We start from the raw sequence: 18,738 nt of genomic DNA, 5'->3' as shown, positions 1-18,738 counted from the left end.
ATCCATCATTAACCTGATTTTGAAAAACTATTCATTTTTTTTTCTAAAAATGTTCACTGGCATATTTTATCTTTTTATTTACGTCAATAGATTCAGAGGCGATGGCGGGGGTATAAGATCCGGAAATACTGCTTTAATTATTATTATCTGAAGGAGTACCTGAAAGCTGTTTCTGAGACCAGTGATGCGATTAGGTGAGTAGTATGATCACCAGCCCACTAATGACAGTTTTAGAAAGGTTACTCTGTGGGTGTGGATCATTATCAGACTTAGGAATAGTTTCTTTAAAGCTCAATGATGTTTTAGGCACAAATTTATTGATAAGATAGAGGTTTTTTTTTCTTTTTATCTTATCCATTTATGGCTTCTGTATGTTTAAATATCTTGTACTTTTGACTGTAAATTAGATGTCGATGGGTATAGCAGGCCTGTCTTGTACTATACAAATAGCTTAGTTTCAGTAAAATTACCTCATTTTGAAATGGATTTATCCATAAATAATTACATAGATGAAGCCTTATGTACGGCAATCCTCAAAACGTGTTCAGTGTCAAGAACTTGCCTCTCAAAGAAGAAAATATTACACAACACATTAAAATGGACTGCTTTACTGTCAGTTTTCATTTCTTTAAGCACATAGAAAACACCTGAATTTAGGCCTTAGGACGATGTCTTCTATAGATTTTAAGTTATTGTAACACTGTTCAATCATCTTTACCAAAGTTCTGTGTAGTAAGTTTTCACATTTCTTCAAAAATAGCCAGTCTTTTCTTCTTATATTGCCCCATTATAGCAACTTAGAAGTGACATATGTTTATAGTAGATTTAGGTAAAAAGGAAATAGTGATGAATCACAGTTGACATTTATGTAATAGTTTTACTTTCAGTTTTCACATACATTATCTCATTTTACTGTTAATATTTTTTAAACTAGAGAAAACAGTCAATATTAAGTTGTTAAGACGCAGGTGTTGTCTGATACCTTACAATCATATATATCATAAGAAAAATCTGGCAACTATCTTCCCAAATTTTAACTTTCTTCCATATGTGTGGGTATAAAAGGGTCTGGTCTTTGGAGATTAAGTATGGGGAATTTGTAAAACTGATTTCTTTGGAAGCAGCAATGAAGATTTGGGGAGGTTGGAATGGGGTTTAGTTAATGAGAGAAGTTGGAAGACTCAGAAACAGGTGGGCCATAGGGAGTGATATTTAATTTCTTCCTGTGTGTGTTAGTCGCTCAGTCATGTCCAACTCTTTGCGACCCCATCGAGTGTAGCCTGCCAGGCTCCTCTGTCTATGGAATTCTCCAGGCAAGAATACTGGAGTGGGTAGCCATTCCTTTCTCCAGGGATCTTTCCGATGCAGGAATTGGATCTAGGAATTCCGATGCTGGAATTGGATTGATTGCGTTGCAGGTGGATTCTTGACTGCCTGAGCCACCAGAGAAGGCCCTTAATTTCTATCTAAGAAATCCAGATTCTAGAGATGAGCTGGCTATCTGTAAATGGCATACTTGAGCTCGTCAGGAGGAAAGAGCTAGTGGAAAATGCAAGAGGGAGAATTTGAGCAGGACTGGGCCTGAATGAGGCAAGGGGAGGTTCTTAAGGCACCAGGATTAAGGAGGCATTTACTGTCAAGGTCATGAGGTACCAACCTTGCACTTTCTCAACCCTGTAAGTGTATCCTTAAATGTTATATTTTTGAAGCAAGTCTTGTTTGCTTCACACAAGTCCTAACCCTGAACGGGAGGAGATCCTCAAAGAGACAAATATGTGAAAGGTGGTTTTAGAAAGGCCTGTTTCTTCTGTTCAGTAGGTATTTCCATGCATCCTTGTTTTGTTCCTCATTTTACAGAGAATGTCTCTAGCCACTAGAGAGTCTGGTGCATCCATGCTGGCAATTTAGTTTCGCCTCATATTCTGTATCATAATACTGACTTATTCTTTTATTTCTACCTTGGTTATTGTTGTTCAGTCACCAAGTCGTGTCCGACTCTTCGTGACCCCATGGACCGTGGCGCCCCAGACCTCTCCGTCCCTCACCATCTCTCTGTCCCTCACCGTCTCTACCTTAGAGGCCGCATGTTTTTAAGGTGTATATTTTCCCTCAGTGATTAGTTTCCTAATCATTTACCCCATCTTTGTTCTTGTATTTATTGATAGAATATTTATAGTTTCTTTGTTGTTACTGTCATCATTGTTATTTTTATCTGGAAATGGGTATTGTAAAAAGATAGTGTAGGGGAAGGGCCAAGGCCGTGCTCTAGGAAGAGTGAGAGGTCCCTGTGGCTCACAGTACAGCCCTACATGATATGTGTCTCTGTGTATGTAAACTGGCTTAGCGTTTTTGTTCATTTTAAGTTGACAGTGATTGGCACTTATAGGACTGCTGATTGCTTTTAGACTCTCCTTTCTTAGAGATCTGTGGCATAGATGGCATTCCTGTGCATCTCCTCACTTAGTCCTACCTCCTCGGCTTGTCTCTGGAATAGTTCATGGAATTAGCCATAGCCAAACTTTGTTCGAAGGCAATGGCACCCCACTCCAGTACTCTTGCCTGGAAAATCCCATGGACAGAGGAGCCTGGTAGGCTGCAGTCCATGGGATCGCTAAGAGTCGGGCACGACTGAGCGACTTCACTTTCACTTTTCACTTTCATGCATTGGAGAAGGAAATGGCAACCCACTCCAATGTTCTTGCCTGGAGAACCCCAGGGATGGCGGAGCCTGGTGGGCTGCCGTCTATGGGGTCGCACAGAGTCGAACACGACTGACGTGACTTAGTAGTAGTAAACTTTGCTCCACAGTCTTGTTCTCTTGAGTAAGGTGGGCAGTGCTATTTTTATCATCAGGATATGCCACCTAGTCTTAAGAATTTTGCATCTGGCACATCTGTCTGATGTCTGCATCTTTAAGTATTGTATCTCTATGATATTTCCAATCCTAGATGAATTTTCACTATTCTTGGTGGCACTTCATCATATATATTATTACAAGTATTTATTGATTGTATTGATGATAAAATTATATTTTCTATTTCTTATTGCCTTTTCTTATTTTATAGAAGTTTAAGAGAGAAGTGAGTAGAGAAAATTTTATTCTATCTCAAAGTTGAAAATATATAGTTAACTTTTTATTGTAAATCACAATATATTTTCCTTTCTGTTACATCAATAATTTTATAAATGCAGCAAAAGTGTGGCGCTGTGTAAAGTAGAGGAACACCCAGGGCAGAGGTGTTTGGTGTAGGTCACTACACCAGCGGAGTGGAAGCTAGGGATTCAGGTTGCTTCTCAGAGGCCCTGAACCTAAGCCCTGAAGTTTGTGTAGAAATTATGATGTTAATACATAACATTTGACTGAGGTTAGTTCATGGAGCATGATGGAAGAATTGGGTAGGGATAAATACAGAAGGGACCATACCACACTAGGGCATTTTAGGCCACATTTAAGATTGGAGTGGACTTCCTTTTTAAGAAGAGCAGTGGCATGATTATAACTGTGTTTTGGCATGTACATTCAATTACATTGTTCATAATACATTTAAATAGTCTGGTAAGTTTTAAAATCACCAATCAGGATATTAATTTTGCTGAGATAAAGTTTTCTTCTTTTTCACAGAAGAATATGCAACATTTTTTTGGGGGGGAGGTTGTAACTTTATTCTGTTTTTCATTGAAAATCATTGGAATCAGAACTTTACCCTTTTCCTTCACAACAAATTCCACCTGAAGCAACATAAAACAGTACACATTCATGACCTCATCATTTTGTCCATCAGGAATCTGAGAGGGACTTTGCTCTAGTCCTCAGCTCTCATGAGGTTACCCTCTTATTCCCAGCCAGAGATGGGGTCTCATATGGAGGTTCAACTGGGGGACGATCCACTTCCAAGTTCACTCACACGGGCCTCAATTCCTCTGCCTGCTGGCCACTGGCATCCCTCTGTTTCTTGCTCTGTGGACCTCTTTCTCCATAGGACAGCTTATAACTTGGAAATTGGCTTCCCTCAGAGCGAGTGAACGAGAGAACAGGAGAAATAGCCAAGATGAGAGCCATGCTCTTTTGATAACCTAATGTCAGAAGGGACATCTCATCACTTTCGCTGTGTTCCTGTTCATTTAAACCAAGAGACTAGGTTCATTCCACTCAAGGGGGAGGACTGCACAAAGGATGAATTCCAGAATGGAGACTGTAGGACCCCACTTTAGAGGGTACTTTCCATGTACAGCGACTTGCATATGATATTTGTTCAGTCAGCATGTTGATTTTCAGCATTTGCCTAGGACAAAAGTTACTTTACATTTAATTAGGGCAGTATATATATTTTTAAATTTATTTATTTTAATTAGAGGCTAATTACTTTACAATATTGTATTGGTTTTGCCATACATCAACATAAATCCGCCACGGGTGTACACATGTTCCCAATCCTGAACCTCCCTCACCATACCATCCCTCTGGGTCATCCCACTGCACCAGCCCCAAGCTTCCTGTATCCTGCATTGAACCTGGACTGGCGATTCGTTTCTTATATGATATTATACATGTTTTAATGCCATTCTCCCAAATCATCCCCCGCTTCCCTCTCCCACAGAGTCCAAAAGACTGTTCTATACATCTGTGTCTCTTTTGCTGTCTCGCATACAGGGTTATCATTACCATCTTCCTAAATTCCATATATATGCATTAGTATACTGTATTGGTGATATTTTTATGTGATGCATTTTCAAGATTATATTTTAGACTTTGCTATTTCATCAAAGCAATTATGATATAGCCCAATTACTTATACCAGCAAGCATTAAAATGTGTAGTTTCTGGATTTCAAATGCATTCCTCCGTTTTGGGGCAAGGTAAAATCATTTCCAGAAAACAAATTAGTAAAATATAGTCTATATAAAAATATGTTTTGCATTTGAATTGTTACACAATTCAAGACCAGACAACACTGGACTTAACTTCATCTGCACTTTCATTAGTAGAAATAGTTGAACTATTTTATAGTTAACAGTAAAAAAATAAATATATTTGTACATATACAAGAACATACTTTTATAACCAAGGTGGACCTATCACAAAGATAAATGGAATTGATTAATTTAAGGCTGAATTTGCATTTGGTAGACATGTTTCTTTATAATATCTAGCTGTATATGCAAAAATTGCCCCAGGTTATGAATGAGAAAATTATATAATGAAATTAAAAATTAGCAACAGAGTTACAGATTGGTAGCATTAATAAAACATTATTAACTTCAACTGCAGAAACTGACTTTTTTTGAAATTCAAGCTAAAAATAATATATTTTCCCAACTTTAATGCTTCAGTGTACTTGTTGGTTGCTAATAGTGCCTAGCAATAGGTCTGCTTTAAATATAAATTTGTGATAACATCAAAAGAAATTAGTTTTTCAGCATGTTGATTTTCTTAACTTTTTTCTGCGCTCATTTCCTTGTTTCTGTTTTCTTTTATTCTTTCTTGATGTGGTTCTTATTGGCTGGATGTTGAACCTACACGAGTTATGTGTTGAGTGTCTTAAACTTCTCTGTCCCCTCCTTCACCCTGGGCCTCTACCTCTCCCATTCTATTTTTGTGAGAGACTTCCTTCCTACCCTTCCAGTGAAATATTGATGAATATTTTAGCAATAGTTTTTTTAACTTTCATGAAATATTTCTACTATTATGATCATTTCTTTTTTGTAGCATTGTGTTTTAAATAATAAAATATCTCATATTTCTCAGTTCTTATTTTATTAATAAAATATCTCATATTTATCTGAAATACTGGGGCACATTGGGTCTTGGCAGGAGGTGAAATTCACCTCAGGATTTATTCCTAACATAGTATTAAAAATATAGCTCATTCACTTCATTGTACAGCAGAAACTAACACAATATTGTAAAGCAACTATACCCCAATAAACCGAAAAGCAAGATTAAAGCTCTCAAACTGCTAAAAAAAAAAAAAAAAAAAGAAGAAGAAAAGGAGGGAACTTGCAGAGATGTGAACAGGGTGAAGGCTCAGGAAAGTCTTAGACTCCAGAGTGCAACCGCAGTGAGACTTTGCTACTGCCAGGGTGGAAGGATTAAAGGAAGAAGTAGCTTTAATGGTTATAGTGAAAGCCAAGGAGAAATTTAAAGCTCCTACCCCTGGCCATGACCTTTTTATTACCTGTAGAGAAATTCAGTTATTGCCAAGAATTCAGCTATTGCCTCTCCTCACCAAAAGAGAGAGAGAAACGAGGAAGAAATACCACTAACTTCTTCCTCCTGAACACTAGTGTTTTGTTAGACTAAACCCATGTGGAAGGACTTGCTTGGTTGTGCAGTGGTTAAGACTCTATGCTTCCAGTTCAGAGGGTGAGGGTTCAGTCCTTGGTTGGGGAAGTTCCACATGCCGCATGGTACAGCCAAAGAAAACCCCAGAAACAAACAAACGACCAACTTAACCCATCTGGAAACCTGCCAAAGTGATACAGTTTGCAGGACTTGGTCCCAGGGCAGGGCACAGAAGTATGTAGAATGGATTGGAGGTGTGGCAGTGAAAAATAATCAGCACAGAGAATAATTCAAGTTCAGAGGTTCACTTTTATTCGGTCTCTGTGTTATTGATTTTCTCCAGGGTGTTTTTCTTTTAATTGGTTATTTTCATCTTCTCTTCTATGTTGGAGCCTTTCTTTATGCAATTGGTGATCTTCCCCTATTAGTTTACACACGCTCATGAGAAAGTGGCGTGCCAGTTTATGGACATACATGTGCAGATCTTGTTGATTGGCAGGCTTCAGTTGCTTTTAAAGTGATTGGACAAGGAAGCTGTCCCATTTCACTGTGGTGTGGGGTTCAGGGGTGATGTCCAAATGCCAGTGTGTAGAGGTCTTTCTTTTAGGCTAGTTACTTTCCCCAAAGAAGAAATTTCTGATACTCTATCAAGGGAGACAAAGCTATAGCTGCATTTGAGTAAACTATAGAAGAATGGCCTTGTACTTCACACCTGCTAATGACCACTCTGAATCCTTTGCCTTTTCTCTCATTTCTTCAGAGAGCACACTTTTGATCTCTTACCTAGGACAGCAGTCTCCAGACTTTCTGGCACCAGGGACCAGTTTCTTGGAAGACAATTTTTCCAGGGATGGAGGCGCGAGGGATGAGGGGAGGGTAGTTCAGGTGGTAATGCAAGCAGTGGGGAGCAAGTGATGGGAAGCAACAGATGAAGCTTCACCATTACCAGTCCATGGCCTGGGAGTTGGGGACCCCTGACCTAAGTGATTGAAACCAGGATGCCACCATTCTCTGCACATACGTGTTAAAAAAAAGCACACACAAAAGTATGTGATCATTGTGGCTGTGTACCCCAAGTTTCAGTTGCTAAATTGTAGCAGAACTGAGATGGGATTCTGGATCTTATGGCCTTATAAATGGTGTTCTTTTCAGTATATTATACTATTTGAATATTCACAAAATGAATAAAATTATAGAAAAATCTTAGAAAAGTTTCTCAGTTGGACTGTGTTTGATGCATAGTATTTAATTCTGCATGCCGCTATGTATATTGAATGTTGACCCAAAAATCTGCATCCAACAGAAAACAACCAGGAATTTAAGGGATTTAGAAATCATCAAGAGTTGGAGTTCTGAGACTGGAAAACATTATGTCTAAAGGAAGGCATAATGTCAGCCTACAAATTTTAAAGAACTGTCATTTATCAAAAGGGAAAAATTTAAGAAAAATGGGTAGAAAGCCTGTGTACAACAATGAAGACCCAGTGCGCCATAAATAAATAAATAAAAATTATATAAAAATAAAAATGAGTAGATTTGCATTCAACATGAAAAAGATATTTCCAATAATTGGATACTACTCAATAATAGACTGACTTACTGACTTGTGAGATAGAAAATATTCCAACAGAAGGATTCATCTTAAGTATCAGGTACACATTTGTGTAGAAAAAAATCTCTGCATTTGATGACAAGCTAGAAGATTCCCAATCTCCTTTTAAATCCAAGATCATTTGCTTCATGTGATAATAAATATGTTTAGAAGGAAACAAATCTATATATTTCCCACAAAACTCAAAGCACTTTTAATTCCATAAAAATGCTAGGGAAATTTAAGTAAGACTAATCTATAGCATAAGGAGTTCATAGGAAAGTATATTGTATTAAAGTATCATTTACCATGACTAGGACAGATATAATAATAGGTATAAATAAAGATTTTGTATACACACGTTATATTATAGTTACGTATTTTAAATCCTTAATTTATCTAAAAGTTAGTAGTGCTCTAACCTCTCATGAAATTTTAAAAAATATTTGTAATACTAAAAGATACTTTTGAAATAACTTGTATATCCCTGAAGCATAAAGTTTGCTTTATATTCCCAGAGCTAGAAAAGGTTGTCTCAGAGTGGCAACACCCCCACAAATCACTAGTACTGGAGAAGAATGACTAATGTATTTATCATTAATATGACCATTATTCCAATTTTAATATTATATTTAAGATTCTTATATTCATTGATCAGTCAGTCAGTTCAGTCACTTAGTCATGTCTGATATTTATTGATACACTTACCAAAATGCCAGATTGGAGAAGTCTAAGGCTGTTAAATGCCTTATCAGCTTTTTCTGATCTGGGTGGGGCTGATGAAACAAGACATTGATAAGAACACCCTCCAGTGCTTCCAAGGTCCCTAGGCTGCTCTTCCATATTGGCGTTAACAGCCTATTTTCTCGGTCCCCTTGGTTATTCTGGAATCCATACAGCCATATGCTTAACTGAGTTTATTACACTCTGACTTTCTGTCCTTGATCCTTTGCTTTCTTTTTGTGTGAACAATTTCCTGTTGAACTCTAAGAAATTCTCTTAAATCTTAAAATTGACAGTTCCTCTCTCTCTGTATATTTCCTGTTAAACTGTCAGGGTTTGTTCCCACTGATGACAGTCAGAATCCAGAATTAACAGCTTGCTGTTTCATAATATTTATATCAATATTTGTGTTAAATATTATCCTTGTAATCTGCTGATTTGCATTTGTTTTCAAGGATAAAGCCAAAAAACAAAACCTTGAGTGATTTTTATAAATATGCATCTAGTGTTTAGGAAACTGAATTCAGAAGATTTGAACATAGTTTCTCATCCTTATAATGGTTATCTGTAAACCCCAGTATGGCCGCCTTGATTGTCTTTAAGTGATCTGACTCTGGCAGGAAATCATACACAGTCTACAAATGCATTATGCTAATGACAAAACTGAAGAACATTGAGATTGCTTAACATTCTGCATCGGAGAAGGCAATGGCACTCCACTCCAGTGCTCTTGCCTGCAGAATCCCATGGATGGAGGAGCCTGGTAGGCTGCAGTCCATGGGGTCGCGAAGAGTTGGACAGGACTGAGCAACTTCAATTTCACTTTTCACTTTCATGCATTGGAGAAGGAAATGGCAACCCACTCCAGTGTTCTTGCCTGGAGAATCCCAGGGACTGGGGAGCCTGGTGGGCTGGCGTCTATGGGGTCACACAGAGTCAGACACGACTGAAGTGACTTAGCAGCAGCAGCAGCAGCATTCTGCATCAGGGAAGCACAGTACTAGATTTCTACTACTTTGGAGTTGAAGGCTTTTTAAAACTAGTCTGGCAGCACATTTCCAATTGTGCTTTAATTAACAAAGAAATGCAAACACAAAGAAAATCAGCCTGTCCTTTCAGACCAATAACAAGTGCAGGGCCCCAGAATCAAAGCCAGAACTCCTAAAGTGAAAATATCAATTAAGGTAGTGTTGGTATTTGCCCCCCTTTTGCTGTCACATATGGATTCTCCAGAACTTTCATCAATTTTATTAGAAAGTCAGAATTAATATTAAGTGGAGAAAATACTAATGAACACACTAAGAATCTGGAGTCTGTCTACTCTATCAATATTCCATACATGCTTGATAATAATAACTTCCTCTTTAAAGACATTTACAGTATAGACAAAAGTCATTATAACCGAGTAGCTGCTTACATGTTGCAAACATAAATGAAAAAAATACTTTATAAGATTCATCAAAAATTTCTGGCCATTGGTATATCATATTTATGTGTATTTAGTAAATAACAATAAGATTGACTGGTAACGTCAGTTTTCATTCTAATCCCAAAGAAAGGCAATGCCAAAGAATGCTCAAAGTACCGCACAATTGCACTCATCTCACACGCTGGAGAAGGCAATGGCAATCCACTCCAGTACTCTTGCCTGGAAAATCCCATGAACAGAGGAGCCTGGTGGACTGCGGTCCATGGGGTCGAGAAGAGTCAGACACGACTGAGTGCCTTCAATTTCACTTTTCACTTTCATGCATTGGAGAAGGAAATGGCAACCCACTCCAGTGCTCTTGCCGGGAGAATCCCAGGGACAATGGAGCCTGGTGGGCTGCCGTCTCTGGGGTCGCAAAGTCGGACACGACTGAAGTGACTTAGCTGCACTAAGCAGCACATGCTAGTAAAGTAATACTCAAAATTCTCCAAGCCAGGCTTCAGTAATATGTGAACCGTGAACTTCCAGATGTTCAAGCTGGTTTTAGAAAAGGCAGAGGAATCAGAGATCAAATTGCCAACATCCGCCGGATCATCGAAAAAGCAAGAGAGTTCCAGAGAAACATCTATTTCTGTTTTATTGACTATGCCAAAGCCTTTGACTGTGTGGATCACAATAAACTGTGGAAAATTCTAAATGAAATGGGAATACCAGACCACCTGACTTGCGTCTTGAGAAACCTGTATGCAGGTCGGGAAGCAACAGTTAGAACTGGCCATGGAACAACAGACTGGTTCCAAATAGGAAAAGGAGTACGTCAAGGCTGTGTATTATCACCCTGCTTATTTAACTTATATGCAGAGTACATCATGAGAAGTGCTGGGCTGGAGGAAGCACAAGCTGGAATCAAGATTGATGGGAGAAATACCAATAACCTCAGATATGCAGATGACACCACCCTTATGGCAGAAAGTGAAGAAGAACTAAAGAGCCTCTTGATGAAAGTGAAAGAGGAGAGTAAAAAAGTTGGTTTAAAACTCAACATTCAGAAAACTAAGATCATGGCATCTGGTCTCATCACTTCATGGCAAATAGATGGGGAAACAGTGGAAACAGTGGCTGACTTTATTTTTTAGGGCTCCAAAATCACTGCAGATGGTGACTGCACCCATGAAATTAAAAGACACTTACTCCTTGGAGTAAGGAACTGGTGACCCACTCCAGTACTCTTGCCTGGAAAATCCAATGGACAGAGGAGCCTGGTAGGCTGCAGTCCAAGGGGTCGCTAAGAGTTGGATATGACTGAGTGACTTCAATTTCACTTTACTCCTTGGAAGGAAAGTTATGACCAACCTAGATAGCATATTACAAAGCAGAGACATTACTTTGCCAACAAAGGTCTGTCTAGTCAAGGTTATGGGTTTTCCAGTGGTCATATATGGATGTGAGAGTTGGACTATAAAGAAATCTGAGCACCAAAGAATTGATGTTTTTGAACTGTGGTGTTGGAGAAGACTCTTGAGAGTCCTTTGGACTGCAAGGAGATCCAACCAGTCCATTCTAAAGGAAATCAGTCCTGGGTGTTCATTGGAGGGACTGATGTTGAAGCTGAAACTCCAATACTTTGGCCACCTGATGTGAAGAGCTGACTCATTTGAAAAGACCCTGATGCTGGGAAAGATTGAGAGCAGGAGAAGGGGGTGATGGAAGATGAAATGGTTGGATGGCATCATCGACTCAATGGACATGGGTTTGGGCAGACTCCGGGAGTTGGTTATATACAGGGAGGCCTGGCGTGCTGCGGTTCATGGGGTCGCAACGAGTCGGACACACTGAGTGACTGAACTGAACTGAACTAGTATGTAGTAATCAGAAAAGTCATAATTAAGTAACAAGCTGAAATTTTATGTGGACAAATTTCAACATGGTAAACAATAACCAGCTCAGTAAATAGACTGCAGTCACAGTAAATCATGTTTGAAAGTGAAAGTCTGTTGCTCAGTTGTCTCCAACTTTTTTGTGACCCTGTGGACTGTAGCCCACCAGGTTCCTCTGTCCGTGGGATTTCCCATGCAAGAATACTGGAGTGGGTTGCAGTTTCCTTTTCCAAGGTATCTTCCTGTCCCAGGAATCAAACCCAACTCTCCTGCTTGGCAGGGGATTCTTTATCACTGAGCCATCAGGGAAGCCCACTAAGTACCTTTTATGTCTGTGGTGTCTTATATGTTATTTGTCTACACAGATCCCCTTTGGGGATGTATACTACTCATGTATGGGTGTGAGAGTTGGACTATAAAGAAAGTTGAATGCCGAAGAATTGATGCTTTTGAACTGTGGTGTTGGAGAAGACTCTTCAGAGTCCCTTGGACTGCATGGAGATCCAACCAATCCATCCTAAAGGAAATCAGTCCTGAATATTCTTTGGAAAGACTGATACTGAAGCTGAAACTCCAATACTTTGGCCACCTGATGAGAACTGACTCATTGGAAAAGACCCTGATGCTGGGAAAAATTGAAGGCAGGAGGAGAAGGGGACGACAGAGAATGAGATGGTTGGGTGACATCACCAACTCAATGGACATGAGTTTGAGTAAACTCTGGGAGTTGGTGATGGACAGGGAGGCCTGGCGTGCTGTAGTCTGTGGGGTCACAAAGTCGGACATGAACTGAACTACTCTATTTTAAAGGTGAAACACTAAAACTCAGGGTTTCAGTAGGTTGGATAAGTTCACATGTCTAAGTAGTGTGGATCTGGAAATTTGAACTCAGTCTTCTTTTTTTTAACTCTTTAAAAAATATTTTAAAATGTTATTGGAGTAGAATTGATTAACAACGTTGTGTTAGTTTCAGATATAAAATAAAGTGATTCTGTTTTATATATATATATATATATATATATATATACACATACATGAGTCTGTTCTTTTTCAAATTCTTTTCTTATTTAGGTTATTACAGAGTATTGAACAGAGTTCCCTGTGCTATATAGTAAGTCCTTGTTTGTTATCTGTTTTAAATATAGCAGTGTGTCCATGTCAGTCCCCAAATCCCTAGTCAAAACATACTGCCTCTTTGTTCTTTTGAATTATTACAAGTTATATCAGTTATATTTCAACTGTGCCATATAGCAGAACTAGGCTCACTTAAAATGTATTCCAAACTTCTTATAAACCACCTTCTTTCCTCTTGAGACTAAAAGACTAAAAACTCACTTTCTTTGACTTCCTTGCAGTGGAGGTACCATATGACTTGGTCATGACCAATGAAGTGAAGTGTTAAAAGTAACCAGTTAAAATGGGAATTTGACTGTTGGAGGTAACTGAGTGTAAGATTAGAAACCATTATTATGTAGTGTAAAGTATTTGTCCAGAACCCATCTAATCAACTGTGTGTGATAGATCAGTGGTCCCCAGCCTTTTTTGGCACCAGGGACTGGTTTCGTTGAAGACAGCTTTTCCATGGACCTGGTAGGCGAGGATGGTTTGGGGATGATTCGAGTGCATTACATTTATTATGCACTCTACTTCTATTATTATTATTACATTGTGACATATAATGAAATAATTACACAACTCACCATAATGCAGAAACAGTGGGAGCCCTGAGCTTGTTTTCTTGCATCTGGGGATAATGGGAGACAGGGGCAGCCGCCCCCCACCCAGTGCTAGCATCACCACCTCAGCTCCACCTCAGCTCATCAGGCATTAGATTCTCACAAGGAACGTGCCACCTAGATCCCTCCCATGTACAGTTCACAGTTGGGCTTCTATGAGAATCTAATGCTGCCACTGATTTGACAGAAGGCAGAGCTCAGGCAGTAATGCAAGTGATGGGAAGCGACTGTAAATACAGATGCAGCTTCTCTCACTTGCCTGCTGCTCAGCCCTTGCTGTGCAGCCTGGTTGCTAACAGGCCATGGACCTGTACCACTCCACGGCCTGGGGATTGGGGACCCCTGCTATAGATTATTAACAATCGAGTCTTTGACATTAGCTGAAATAGGTACATTTCAGAATATTGGTGTCTGCTGCCTCCTCTTAGCCTCTTTCAGCAAATGCATATGAAAAGCAAAAAGAAAAAAAAAAATAGGTGAACTTGGACTTGTAGTCAGCAGGCAACCTGTAAGTGGAGACAGAAGGTAATACTGCTTTGCTAAGGGAAGTGCTCTTTGTGCACAGTGTATATTTAATGAGAGTTTTATCATTTGGAACTTTGTGGTACTGAAAAATCCAGCTGCTTCCATATCTCAAACTGAAGTGTTTATAGGCACTGGCTGTGAAGTTTAAGGGCTTCCCAAGTGCTCAGTGGTAAAGAACCCTCCTGCCAATGCAGGAGACACAGAAGACGCATGTTTGATCACTGGGTCAGGATGATCCTCTGGAGGAGAAGCTAGCAATCAACTCCAGTATTTTTGCCTGGAGAATCCAATGGACAGAGGAGCCCAGCAGGCTACAGTCCATGGCAAAAGAGTCATATGTGACTGAGCACAACATGAAGTTTAGGGGCATGGCTGGAGACAAATCTAAGGCTTGGCAAGTATGTGAGCTCAAGGCAAAGATCAGACTGAGGATGTCATCTTGTCTGATAATGGCTGATAATTGAGACCAACCATCCTCATGATGACATCTAAGCATCAAAGAACTATTAACACAGAAAATAACTGACTGGCCAAAAATAGGAGATGATGAGATCTAAGTCTACACTCAGAAATGCTCTTGCCTTAAAGGCAGCTATTGTATTTGAAAGAACAACCTTTGGGCAGCCTTGCATGATCAGGCAGAAACCAAATTCTAAGTCAGGGCCACCCAGTGTAGGAATTCAGATTCAGTTCAGTTCAGTCGCTCAGTCATGTCCGCCTCTTTGCAACCCCATGAATTGCAGCACGCCAGGCCTCCCTGTCCATCACCAACTCCCGGAGTTCACCCAGACTGACATCCATCGAGTCAGTGATGCCATCCAGCCATCTCATCCTCTGTCATCCCCTTCTCCTCCTGCCCTCAATCCCTCCCAGCATCAGAGTCTTTTCCCATGAGTCAGCTCTTCACATGAGGTGGCCAAGGTACTGGATTAACTTCCTCCTATTCTTCCATCCAGAATTCTCCAAAGCCATAACCTTAAAGTAAGTAAGTAACAATGGAAATAAACTAGCCTAATAGGAGATTTAAGGTCAAACTGCCATTTACCTGAGTGATTCAAGAAACCTCAAGTCTTATATTTGAACTCAGGAGGTCCTAGACTAAGATCCCATAATTCTAGGCCTAAAATTATTCTTACAAACCACTTTTTTAATGCAGGGCCATGCACAGTGAAAGTACCAGGGAAAAACAAGATACCATGAGAGAGAAATAGAAAAAAAAAAAAAAGGAAACAGAATCACAAAGTATTTGTGTGTCAAAATTGCCAGGATCAGACTAAATCAGCCAAACCAAACCTTTAAAGAATAAAACCCAAGTTAGAAAAATTTGGCAGATTAGCAAACTGCCATCTTCCCACCCAAATCTGTTGCTTTGGTTGAATGAACACGCTGGCTGCTGAAAGATTGTGTGTCCATAGAAGCCAGTATCTAAGACTATAAGTCCCTGGGCTTGAAAACTATGTATAGATAAGATCCTTGGTTGTGGTTATTTGTGCATGGAAATGACCAGAAGCAAAAAACCCAAAGCCTACTTTGTTGTCAAGAGTATTTGTTTCTAGAAAAATCTCAGCCTGGCCAGCTGCAGCATAGCTACCCTCAGGCAATCATAAGGCCTCAACTTGCATAGAATGGTCATCCTGTCCAAAGCCCAGCTCATTTGTGGTCATGGAAGATGCTGGACCAGGAACACTGTCTCCTCAGGAATCCACCCCTCAAACCGAAGCTGTGTAGCATATTTGATGTTTGCTATGGGTCAGTAATGGTGGCTCAGATGGCAAAGTGTCTGTCTACAATGCGGGAGACCTGGGTTTCATCCCTGGGTCAGGAAGATTCCCTGGAGAAGGAAATGGCAACCCATTCCAGTATCCTTGCGTAGAAAATCCCATGGATGGAGGAGCCTGGTGTCCATAGGGTTGCAAAGAGTCGGACACGACTGAGTGACTTCACTTTCACTTTCAGTAACTGCTGTCTTTCCCCTTTTTTCCTAATGGGGAGTTTCTGTTTGTTTATTCCTTTCCTCCTCCACTGTTGAGTGTTGGGTATATTGTGAGAGGATACTTTTAATATTAAGACGTAATAACTGATAAAAGGTGAATAACATTAACAGGGTAAAAGAGCACTCTAAAGACAACAAAAATAGTAAATATTGAGAGAAGTTGCCATCTCTAGGCTTAAAGAAGGGTATTGTAAGAAGGAATGTTTCTGGAAGAGCCACCCTCTGCCATTAATGATGAGATTCATACTTCATTGGAGAGGATGAGGAGGCAGCCCACTCAACTATGGAGTTTTCTGAGATGTCATCAAAAAAGCGAGAGAATTCCAGAAAAACATCTACTTCTGCTTTATTGACTATGCCAAAGCCTCTGACTGTGTGAATCACAACAAACTGTGGAAAATTCTTCAAGAGATGGGAATACCAGACCACCTGACTTGAAACTCCTGAGAAACCTGTATGCAGGTCAAGAAGCAACAGTTAGAACTGGACATGGAACAACAGACTGGTTCCAAATAGGAAAAGGAGTACATCAAGGCTGTATATTGTCACCCTGCTTATTTAACTTATATGCAGAGTACATCATGAAAAATGCTGGACTGGATGAAGCACAAGCTGGAATCAAGATTGTCAGGAGAAATATCAACAGCCTCAGATATGCAGATGACACCACCCTTATGGCAGAAAGTGAAGAGGAACTAAAAAGCCTCTTGATGAAAGTGAAAGAGGAGAGTAAAAAAGTTGGCTTAAAACTCAACATTCAGAAAACTAAGATCACAGTATCTGGTCTCATCACTTTATGGCAAATAGATGGGGAAACAATGGAAATAGTGACAGACTTATTTTTGGGGGCTCCAAAATCACTGCAAGTGGTGACTGCAGCCATGAAATTAAAAGATGCTTGTTCTTTGGGAAAAAAGTTATGACCAACCTAGACAGCATATTAAAAAGCAGAGACATTACTTTGCCAACCAAGGTCCATCTAGTCAACGCTTTGGTTTTTCCAGTAGTCTTGTATGGATGTGAGAGTTGGACTATGAAGAAAGCTGAGTACCAAAGAATTGATGCTTTTGAACTGTGGTATTGGAGAAGACTCTTGAGAGTCCCTTGGACTTTAAGGAGATCCAACCAGTCCATTCTAAAGGAAATCAGTCCTGAATATTCACTGAAAGGACTAATGCTGAAGCTGAAACTCCAGTACTTTGGCCACCTGATGCGAAAAGTTGACTCATTTAAAAGCCCCTGATGCTGGGAATGATTGAAGGCGGTAAGAGAAGGGGACAACAGAGCATGAGATGGTTGGATGGCATCACCAACTCAATGGACATGAGTTTAAGTAAGCTCCGAGAGTTGCTGATGGACAGGGAAGCCTTGTGTATTGCAGTCCATGATGTTGCAAAGTGTTGGATATGACTAAGCGCCAGAACTGAACTGAGATATCACAGACCAGAGCTGTTTTGTAGTTGGTGCGCCAGGCCCAGATGAGCAGAACACTGCCCATTGCTTTGCTCATGGACAGGGACAGATAAGCTAAAACCCACTAGAGGTTGGGCACCACTGGATGGGCACCACCATGCCCTGCATGGTGCTGGCAGTCATGCCAGGGAGGCAATGAAGCAGGTGTATTGGAACCAAGAAGAGAAACTCCTGCCTCTGCTATGCCTTGAAACAGCCATCCAGTACCCTCTATTTTCAGGCTAATGGTGTGCTAGCCAGCAAAAGGAAAATGTTTATGGATCCAAAGAGCCAATTTTAAAAATCAAGCAAAGAATGATAGATTTCAAGCTGAGAGGCAAAAAATTGATAATGGACATAAATGTTGACTTTGCAGTGAGGTGACCTATGGAAAATTCCATAGATTTGATCATTCTAACCCTTGCAGTCCAACACTGGCAACTTCTGTTATTATTTAGGTTTTCTAAAACTTTTGGCTAAGAGTGGCAAGATGAGTTAGTTCTTCCCATGAGACAAGCTAATTCTCCTTCCATTTTTTTTTTTCCTTGTCTGTGAAATGTGCACAGAATGACTGAGGTAGCAACAGCCATCTTACCAGTGATAGAAAGAGACTATGATGATCATACCTCAACATAATTAAATATGTATGTATTTATAATTTGTATGGTATAAAACAATATTCTTAGTGATATTCACTGAGTCTATGTAAGTGTATAAATGTTACTAAAAAGATATATATTTAGATTTACAAAATTCATCTATATAATATGCTGTGAATTGTGAATTTAGCCATTGTTTTTATTTTAAATGAAATCATACTCAGCTGTATCATAATATGTAACAACTTTTTATTCCTTTAATATTGTCTATGAATTTCTCAACTCCATTCCATCCTTCTAGCATTTGGATTGTGTGCATGCTCAGTTGCTTCAGTCATGTCTGACTCTTTGCAACCCCATGGACTGTAGCCTGCCAGGCTCCTCTGTCCATGGGATTTCCCAGGCAAGATTACTGGAATGGATGGCCGTTTCCTTCTCCAGGGCCTCTTTCTGACTCAGGGAATTCTAACCGGCGTCTCCAGCATTGCAGGTGGATTCTTTACCCTTTAGTCATTGGGGATGCCCCAGTA

The 18,738-nt window shown here is 39.8% G+C and overlaps 1 protein-coding gene across 6 annotated transcripts in view; it reads left to right on the top strand.

The window, feature by feature from the left end:
- The window catches only part of SPATA17 (spermatogenesis associated 17), a 251,553-nt gene that overhangs the window by 65,332 nt on the left and 167,483 nt on the right, over positions 1–18,738 (top strand). For all 6 annotated transcript variants that reach the window (XM_070384497.1, XM_070384501.1, XM_070384499.1 and 3 more), the window contains exon 5: positions 91–194. In XM_070384497.1, the coding sequence (XP_070240598.1) occupies positions 91–194 (104 nt within the window). The remainder of the gene's footprint in view (positions 1–90; positions 195–18,738) is intronic.

The sequence above is a fragment of the Bos mutus genome, chromosome 16 (assembly GCF_027580195.1).
Source record: "Bos mutus isolate GX-2022 chromosome 16, NWIPB_WYAK_1.1, whole genome shotgun sequence".
In the NCBI taxonomy this organism is placed as follows: Eukaryota; Metazoa; Chordata; class Mammalia; order Artiodactyla; family Bovidae; genus Bos; species Bos mutus.
The sequence above is the reverse complement of the archived record's forward strand: the minus strand, read 5'-3'. Positions and strand labels throughout refer to the sequence as shown.